Source organism: Meriones unguiculatus, chromosome 10 (genome assembly GCF_030254825.1).
Source record: "Meriones unguiculatus strain TT.TT164.6M chromosome 10, Bangor_MerUng_6.1, whole genome shotgun sequence".
Taxonomy (NCBI): Eukaryota; Metazoa; Chordata; class Mammalia; order Rodentia; family Muridae; genus Meriones; species Meriones unguiculatus.
Window position 1 is genome coordinate 112,295,780 of NC_083358.1, and position 9,540 is coordinate 112,305,319.

A 9,540-nucleotide genomic window follows, 5' to 3' on the forward strand; every position below is an offset into this window, starting at 1 on the left:
GAGGGAGCTTCTGCCTTTGAGAGAATTAGGGTGGTAGGTGTGCCTGCAAACCTGATCATCTCACCTTCCCAGCAGCCAGCTGTGCTTCCTTGATTCTGCCAAAGATAGAGGACCTAAGTCGGCTGGTCCTCACTGTTGGAATCCTCTGTCCTCAGTGTCTTAACATCCAGAAATTCTGAGCCTAGCTACTCTTTCTGGAGGGGGAGAGCACGAGACGGGGCAGGGTGGGTATAATTCAGAAAACTAGTCATTGAAAGCCACAGTGCTGAGGAGTTCCTGGGATGGCTCCAGAGCCCAGAATTAGGGGCCAAGACAGGATCCCAATACGGAGGGTTTTGCAGAAGATAGGCTATGTGTGGTTAGGCTAAGGGTTGGGGCAAGGGGAGGCTGGAACAACAGCTAGCCTCTGGCCACTGATGGCGGTGTCCCTGTTCTCTGCAGCCCTTCCAACCTTAGCACCCTGTGCTCAGGTCTTGCAGGCTGCTACTGGAAAATTGGCTCTGACTGGAGGAAGGAGTTAAGACAGCCCCATTGAAGGCCAGGGAGACAGACCTGTGTTTATCCAGGAAAAGTCAGGCGTAGGCAGCAGAGGCCCCTGCCAACTCCTCCCAGAAAGCCTGGGCTGGGGGAGAAAGCTAGAGAGGAAGCTGGTCCCTTAGGGCTCTGCACGCTTTGGGGCCTGAAGCCAGAAGCTGGTATCCAGCAGCTACCCACAGGTAAGGTTTACACTCTAGGCACATGACTGAGCCGGACACGGGCTCGGAGTCCCTGGCAGACTATTGGTACTTTCGTTGCTCATGGTGACTCCATGCAGGGGTGCACTGAGCTCTCTGCAAAGAAGCCTTCCTGTGCCCACACTGGGGGTGGCGGAAAATCAATGGTGCCTTTGTGCTCTGAAGTTTCCTAAGGAAAAAGAGTGGACAGTGGGAGGGACCACTCAACTACCTGGCTCGCCTTACAGCCTCCTGATGCGGCCGGGTTGAAAAGCTGGGGGTAAAGAAGAGGGGAGAAGGGTTCTGTGCCTCACCAAAAGAGAGGAATCTCCTTGGACTAGCCCTGGCCCTGCGTGTCCACGGGTCAGCAATTAGGCGTGTTCCTGGCTACCAGAAGTGAGTCTTGAGAAGGCAAACGGTGATTTGGGGGAGGAGACAAGAGTTAGGTGGGGCTAGTGCCCAAGGATAGGTCAGTTCAGAGAAGCTGGCCCAGAAGGCACTTGGGCAGGGAAGGCGCTTCCAGGGCCCCAGACCAGATTCTGGGTTCAGGACAAGGGAGCTGGCCTCCGTAGGCCACGGTGACTTGCAGAGCTAGAATATATATGAGCCGAAATTAGTATCTGGTTTCATGATTTTGACTACAGATCTGAAGTGGGTGGGACATCCTTAGCAATAGGAAGGTCTATATACTTGGCTGTACAAGGCCTCCTTCTGAAAAGTTTTAAATTTTTAAGACGTATTTATGTTATGTATATCTGTTTTCCCTGTATGTACGTATATATGTGTGTACATCATGTGTGTGCCTGGTAACTGCTGAGGTCAGAAGAGGGTGTTGGATCATGTGAATCACCATGTGGGCGCCGGGTACCAAAGCTTCTGCAAGTGCTCCTAACAGCTGAGCCATCTCCAGACCCTCCATCTGAAAATCTTACTGTCTGGTTCTGTCCTCCATTTCTCCAGTTTCCAGACTTCACCCTTCCTTTGAGCTGCTTATAAATACCAGCCTTATGCCCCAGGAGCGTGGGGACAAGGCCACGGAGGCAGACAGCTAGGTGTTCGCTCTCGGCAGCATCACCAACCTTCACATCCTCTTCTCTTCTCTCAGCGCATCTGGGTCCAGGGCTCCCAATCGGGAGGCTGGACTTGGACCTTCTCCGCCTCTGCGCTTCTTTACCCCCACCCACTGCATGTGGCTCTTGGAGAAAGCCGGCTACAGGGTGAGGACTGCAGAGGTCGGAGCACGCCAGGCACACTCCGGCCTGCTCCCCAAGCGCCGCACCCCGGGCTCACCCTCGCGCTGCAACCCTAACATCCTCACCCCCGACCGCATCCCGCAGTTCTTCATCCCGCCTCGGCTCCGGGACCCCGGCGGCGCCGAGGCCAGGGTGGACCGCAACCTGCGTGGCCGGAACCTCCCGGTCGCCTGCTCGCTCCCGCACCTGGCGGGCCGCGAGGGCTGGGCCTTCCTGCCCGAGAGCCCGCACACGCGACGCCGCGAGTCCCTGTTCCACGCGCCGCGCGGCGCGGCCGCAGGCCTGCCCCCCGCGCAACCGCGGCTGCACGTCTCAGCCCCGGACCTCCGCCTCTGCCGCGCCCCGGACAGCGACACGGCCTCGTCACCCGACTCCTCGCCTTGCGGCTCCCCGCGCACGCGCAGGCCCTGCTTTCTGGCCCCCGACGAGGCCAGCTCGGCGGACACCAGCCCGTCCGCGCCGCGCCGCGTGCCGCCGCTCTTCCACCTGGACTTCCTCTGCTGCCAGCTGCGGCCGACCAAGGACAGCGTGCTGAGCCTGGGGCCCCGCGGCGGACAGCTGCGCCTTTCCACCGAGTACCAGGCGGGGCCCGGGCGGCTGCGCCTGCGCCTGGTGAGCGCCGAGGGCCTGCCTCGGCCGCGGGCTCGCCCCGGGAGCGGCGGCGGCGGCTGCTGCGTGGTGCTGTGGCTGCGGCCGCGCGTTCAGCCGCGAGCTCAGCGGAGCCGGGTAGTCCAGGGCAGCTCCAACCCCATCTTCAATGAAGACTTCTTCTTCGAAGGGCTGGGCCCGCCGGACCTGGCCGCCCGTAGTCTGAGGGCCAAGGTGCTGGACAGGGGTGCGGGGCTGCGCCGGGATGTGCTGCTGGGCGAGTGCGAGACGCCACTCGTCGCCCTGCTGCCGCCGCTGGCTGGAGGTCTAGGCCCAGGGTCTTCCCTGGCACCTGCGCATCTCAGCTTGTAGGCTGGCACCACGGCTTCCTCCCGAGGTTTCCACTGGGTCTGCAGCCCTCATTCTTGCCACCTGCCCAGCGTGTATTGATTTTTGTTAATAAAAACATCAGTTTGCCTTTAGCTGCGTGCTCCCCAGTGGGCACCAAAAACTCTAAGCTTTGCAGCAACTCTTTTCTGCGCAGTCCACACTCGCCTGACCAGGAGGGTCAAGAGATTCAGAACCCTGGAAGCACTTGTTAAACAGAGCCTAGGGTCCATACCCAAGAGACGCTGCTTCAAGAAGCCTAGACTGAGGAGGCCCTAGGATCCTGTCTAACCCCCCGCCACATACACACAAAGCTACGTTTAAGGAAAGGGTTTATTTGGCTTACAGTTCCAGGTGATAGTCCATCATTGTGGAGAAGTCAGGACTTGAAGCAGCTGGTCACAGCCACAGTCAGGTGCAGAAAGTGAGCTCAAGAGATGGTTCAGTTCCCAGCATCCACGTCAGGAAGCTCCCAATTGCCCGTGAGACTCCGGTTACAGGGAATCCAATGCCCTCTTCTGGCTTCTGGAGGCCAGATGTTCATACACATACATAAATAAAAACACATACGTACAAATTTTAAAAATAACACCCCGTGGTGCTTGCTCACACCTTTAATCCCAGCACTCCAGAAGCAGAGGCAGGCAGATCTCTGTGAGTTCAAGGCCAGCCTGGTCTACAGAGCAAGTTCTAGGATAGCCAAGGCTACACAAAGCAATTCTGTCTGAAAATAATAATAATAATAATCAGAGCATGGTGGCTTGTGTCTTTAATCTCAGTGCTTGGGAGGCAGGGGCAGGTAGGTCTCTATAGGTTTTAAGCCAGCCTGATCTACAAAGCAAGTAGATCAGGCCAGCCAATGCTACATAGTGAAACTCTATCCTTTAATAATAATAATAATAATAATAATAATAATAGAGAGAAATGAATGCAATGCATTCATGCCTCTAATGCTTAGCTCACTTTCTCCACTTTTGCAGTCCAGGACCCAAACCCAGGGAGGTTTCACACACAATGGGTAAGTCTTCCACATTAATTAACTGTAACCAACAGAACCCCCCACTGACAGGCCAGCATGATTTAGACTTCTCTCTTCCCAGGATATTCTAGACTGTGTCGAGCTGACAATTATAACTAATAATCACGGGTCCCCTGAGTCCAACAAAATCCTGAACCTTCAGAGAGCCCTTGTGTCAGTGAGCCCCACATCAAGAGAACCAGAGCACAAAGCCACCCTGTCCTGAGGGTCCCTTTGGTCTGCACAGAGGAAACTGGTCCTTCCTACCTCTTAGACAAGTATATGTCCTAAAGATTAATGACATGTTTGAACTTTAAGAGTTAGCCAGGTGAGCACAGACTAATACCCAGTGCCCTTTAAACCTCCCGTCCCCCTCTGGCCAGTCCCAACCACACCCAGTCCCTGGGCCACAGGAACAGGAAAAATGGCTACAGTCAAGAACCAGGCAGTAAAGCCAGGCTTGGTGGCAAACAGCTTTAATCTCAACACTCAGGAGGCAAAGACAGGCAGATCCCTGAGTTCAAGTCTACAGAGCAAGTTCCAGGACAGCCAAAAAACCCAGTGGGGGAAGGGGGAGCCACAGAGTAGTGCTTCGGTACCCAGCTTTACTTGGGATTGTAGGTGCTGGGAAAGAGGATGCTATCAGGCGTGAGAGCTGTTATAGGGATGCCAGAAGATGAGGGGGAAGACACTGAGATAAAAGTGGGTCATCTTGTGTTTACCTCCTACCTGAAAGTCCTTGACGTCAGCAGTGACCTTCTCTCTACCTCTACCTTCCTGGGAACTGGTTCCTCCTGGCTCAAGCCAGAATGGGGGACGGCAGATAGATGCCAGGCCCTAGACCAATCCAGCTTCTTCCTCCTCCCACGTGGGCCTTTCTCACTTCCCATGGTACAGTTGCGCTCCACACAAGAGCTTAACCTGCTTGTTCACAACAAAAATCTCAGTAGGTGCATACACACACACACACACACACACACACACACACACATACACACACACTTCAGTTCCTTCTTCCTCCACTGATTACATTCCCGCTGCCAAAAAAAAAAAAAAAAAAAAACCTTGCTCCAGGTGTCCACCAGGTGGTGGCATTGACCAAATAATTGTCCCTGCTGATAGCAACCTGATGAACCCCATAGCAGGAAATGCAAACATTTGTTCCTCCTGGCAACCGCCATAAGGTGAGAGTGCAGTTGTTATTCAGCGTGACCTTGGGCCTTAAACAGATAATAAAGAACAAAACTAGGTGACAAGATGCAAGGTAACTGTGGCCAAGCCTGACAATCTGAGTTTAAGCCTAGAGCCCCACAAGGTGGAAGGAGAGTCCACTCACACACATGTAAGTAAGTGTAATTTTTAAAATCTGTATTAAAAGCTTGAAGGGTTTCTTCTTCCCCAGGATGATAATTCCTCAGTCATCTCACATTCTGGCACTTTGCACCTGTAAACTCTGAGCCCCACTGTGCTGTACCGTATTCCTCAAGTTCTCTCACAACCACCCTTCGTGAGCAAGGAGACTTGAAAGTATATGGAAAGACACCTATAGGTCAGATCACCTTCATTCAACCATTCCTCCACCAACGCAATGCTACAGAGGGTCTATGCGGTGCCAGGCAATGGAGACAGTGTTGAAGACAAAAGCAGGAGTCAAGCGAGGTATAAGACGAAGAGGTAAGAGTAAAGAATTAGTTGGTGATGAGACACCAACTAAAGTAAAGTAGGGAAAGAGAGAGAGGCGGTATTACAGGGGTAGAAAAGAGAGGGAGGGACTGGAATACTTTTTTTAGCTGCAGTACTTTGTACCAAGCTTTGTACTTTACCCACTGGTCTTATCTCGCCACCACTGGGTAAGGCAGGCAGTTTTATTCCCAGTTCATAGAGGCACAGAGAGACCAGAGAGGTTAAAGAAACTTGCCTGAGAATTGGCTTTAGCTGTAAGGACTGTTCCTGACAGTGACTACACAAATATCCCCTGCCACAACCCAGCCCAAGAATTTGGGGAGTCTATGAGGTGGAAAGCCTCCTCCCCAAGAAGTTGTCACATTCCCAGCCCTCAGGGCTCATGACAGGGACACACAGTCCCAGCCACAGATAAATGCCTTGGGAGCAAATGAACCTAAGAACCTATCCTATGTGAAAGGAGCTGGGGCCCCACAGTACTGCCATCAGCACAGGTCAGCAGCCATGGTGCTCCCCCATTTGGCTGAAGGTTGTGGCAGGATTCAGGGCTCATGGCTGTTACCTAGAAGACAACACACTGTTAAAGTTTTCCTTGTCCCCAAAATCAGAGCTCCCAATTTTGTTCTTTGTAACTGTTTTTTTTAAGCATGCTCTGATGTAGCCCAGGCTAACCTCAAATGCCCTAGGCAGCTGGGGATGACAATGACCTGTTCTCCCTGCCTCCATCTCCCAAGTATTAGGCATGCAGGTAAGCACCACCAGGTTATAAGGTGCTGGGGCTTGAATCTAGGGCTCCATCTCCAGCCCAGGTCCTGATTTTCACACCCCCACCTCCAATCCCCCCTCAGTGTTAACTGGGAAATGAGAGCTATAAGCAAGGTCACCATAGAGAGTTCCAGGCAGGGCTAGGGCCAACCCTTCCTATTCCTCTCCCACTGGGCCTCTGTGACGGTAAGGGACTGGAAGCTGTGATGCAGAAACCACAGACTTCCAAGACCTTGTATTGTTTCTTTGTTTTTAATGGCCAAGACATCCTCCATTCCCCAAGTCATTCTGGTGGGTTGAAGTCTCCTCAGGTGTGAAACCCTAGCGATCAAAGAAAAGTGGTCCCTGATGGACTGCATTAGGCTCTAATGGGAGACGGCCCGGTATGCGCCAAGACCAGCTATGAATGCTGCCCAAACCCCAGAGGTTTCCTTTTTTTTTTTTTTTTTTTTTGCTACTTCGGTCCTCCCTGGAAGGACAGACCTGTGCTGAGCTTTAAGTGGTTTCTGCGGTTTAAGGGGTGGGGAGGAAGGGAAAGAAGAGTTGGTGACTGTTCCCCATTTCCAAGCCACCACCACCCCCTCCAGGTTGTTTGCTGCCTGCTTTGAGATTCCTGGGCCTGATAAGAGGGCTGGGCACGTGGGGGGTAGAATGATTCTCTGATCCCTATCAGCCTCTTCCTTGCAAAAGAATGTATTTGAGGAGGAAATAACCTCTGCCCTGCTCTAGAAAGCAAGATTCCTACGGAAAAAGAGCACTGGTTATAGCAAGAAGGTGGTTAGGTCAGGCAAGAGCAGGAACAGCCCAGCGAGGATAAGCCCAGAACCTATTCTGTTCTCTTGACCAGTTGAGTAAGACCCAAGGTCACACTGGATAACCACACCCTATGGCCACTGTGGGAGGGACAAATGGCTGAAGCTGTTGGAGCAGTTCCTCCTGTGGGGCAATCCCCGGGTAGCTGTGAGCATGGAGGAGAATGCAGCTCTGGTCTTGGAGCCAGTCTAAATAGAAGGAGCCCAAAGAGTGCCATGCTGGAGGCAGTTGGGCAAAAGCTAGGTAAGGTGCTCATGCCTGTAATCCCAGCACTCAGAAGGCTGAGGAAACTGGATCACCACGAATGTTCAAGGCCGTCCTGGACCACAGAGTGAGACCCTGTCTCAACAACACAGCAACAAAGAGTAAATGTCTAGAAAGCAAGTGGCTCTCCAGGCCTGCAGCCAAGATACTGTCTTCCCAGCCCCCCCCAGTCACTACTCCCTGAACACTGAGCATGAAGTGGTACAGTGGGAGAAGCCACCATTCTGGCAGTGTCAAGCAGTGTCTGCCCCTGCCACACTGGGTGTGGTCTGCAAGCATTCCCAGGGCCTTCCACCCTGACTTACCAGAGGGCCTACTGGAAGATCTTGAGACCCAGAATCACCAAGAGAAAAGGATCTGGTCAGTGATGTGGGCCTGTAACCCCAGCACACCCAAAGCCAAGGCTGGGTTGCGAGCTGGAGGTCACCCTAGGAGAACATGCTTTAAATATATATACCACTAGCTGGAGAGATGGCTCAGCAGTTAAGCACACAGGCTGCTCTTCCAGAGGATCCAGGTTCAATTCCTAGCACCCACATAGTGGCTCACAACCATCTATGAGTCCAGTACCAGAGAATCTGATATCTTTTTCTGTTCCCCATAATGTATGGGGGACAGAAATGATGCACAGACAAACATGCAGGCAAAACAGATTTAAAAATTAAAATTAAGTGAAAATAAGAAATAAGAACAAAAAATAGGGGAGATGGGAGAGAGAGCACAGAAAACTGAAGAGTGATGGATAGAGAGGGGGAATCCTGAAGGAGCATGGAAAAGAGCAGGAGGGGATAGCTCTGGTATAGGGGTGAGCAAGCAAAGTTCCCATCTCCTGAATGCCCAGCCTTTCCCCATGCTTCTTTCTTGTTCTACTCCTAGGTGGGGGTGCCACCACCAGAAGAACTTTGCTTCTTACCCCAAAGCTCTCCAGACTGACATTGTGTTCTAAGTAGAGTATTCATGGGCCCTTGTTTACCAAAGGCTCCGTAGAGTGTCCTAGTCGGTAAAACATTGCCACAAAAACATGAGGGTCAAGGTCTAATCCCTCAGAACCCACACAATAAAAATGGGGTACAGTGGTAGGTAGGTAGTAGTAGTCTCAATAATGGGATGGTGGAGACACTCAGTGCCCTAGGACTCACTGGCCAGCCAGTCTAGCCAAAATGGTGCTCTCCAGGTTCCATAAGAGCTGTCTCAAAAAAAATAGACTGAGAAAGACACCAGACTTTAACCTCTAGCCTCCAGACATGCACACATATACACACATCTACATACATGTACTACATACATGTACACACAAACACACAAACATATACACATACAAAGGACATGGGAATAATCAAAGCCTCAAAAGTCGTCCCACTCCCCCAGGAGCCCTTATCAATCACCCTAGAAGTCAAACAGGCGATTTCTCCTAATGTTTGTCGCTGAGGCTTAGGAAACTCGGCTCCCTAAGGAGCAGAGGGCTGATGGTAGCAGAGTCTGAAGCTCCGAGGAATGGCAACGGTGGAGAACAGAGTGCTGGGAGGGTAGGGACAACTGACTGCCCTCTCCACGCCAGCTGCCACGTGCGCTGGGTGGAGGGAATGGGCGGGCGGGTCACGAGGCCCTGGCGTGGCTGGCTCCTGCTCTGCTGTTTACCAGCTGGAGAAAGCAGGAGGAGGGGCTGGGAGCCTCGGGCTCGCAGCCTGGCCCCTAGCCAGCTGCTGTTGGGTAAGCAGGAAATCCAGGCCCAGCTAATCAAACTCTGGGTAGAGGCTGTGCCGAACTGTGGCATCCAATATCCACAGAAGCCTTGGCTCTTGGCCCTACTCAGACTACAGAGCAGGCCTTCATGTGAACCGACTTAGTCGGGGGCCAGAGAGGGGAGGGAAGACAGCTCCTCTCCACCAAACTTGTTGGTCTAACGCAGTTCCTTTCTTCTGCTCTTCTCTATCCCTTTCCTCTCTACTTTGCTCCTCCTCCTCCTCCTCCACACATTCCCCCACCCCCCACCCCGCCCCACCAGGAGTATGGGAAGCACCTAGAAGCCAGCGAAATCCAGAGGAGGGCAGCATGG

At 52.9% G+C, this 9,540-nt stretch overlaps 1 protein-coding gene and 1 long non-coding RNA gene across 2 annotated transcripts; one reads left to right on the forward strand and one right to left on the reverse strand.

The window, feature by feature from the left end:
• Positions 1 to 1,748: 1,748 nt before the first annotated feature.
• On the forward strand, positions 1,749 to 3,036 carry C2cd4d (C2 calcium dependent domain containing 4D). Its single transcript, XM_021663423.2, has one exon. The coding sequence runs from the start codon at positions 1,901 to 1,903 to the stop codon at positions 2,924 to 2,926; it is 1,026 nt and encodes a 341-aa protein (XP_021519098.1). The 5' UTR covers positions 1,749 to 1,900; the 3' UTR covers positions 2,927 to 3,036.
• A 229-nt stretch (positions 3,037 to 3,265) lies between these two features.
• On the reverse strand, positions 3,266 to 5,258 carry LOC132656986 (uncharacterized). The gene is made up of 2 exons (XR_009594831.1): positions 4,689 to 5,258; positions 3,266 to 3,466 (listed from the first exon to the last, which is right to left on the reverse strand). It is a non-coding gene; the product is annotated as an uncharacterized LOC132656986 (long non-coding RNA).
• Positions 5,259 to 9,540: the final 4,282 nt, after the last annotated feature.

Coding starts and splice junctions, on each gene's coding strand:
- C2cd4d (XM_021663423.2), top strand. CDS start 1,901: ATGTGGCTCTTGGAGAAAGCCGGCTACAGGGTGAGGACTGCAGAGGTC.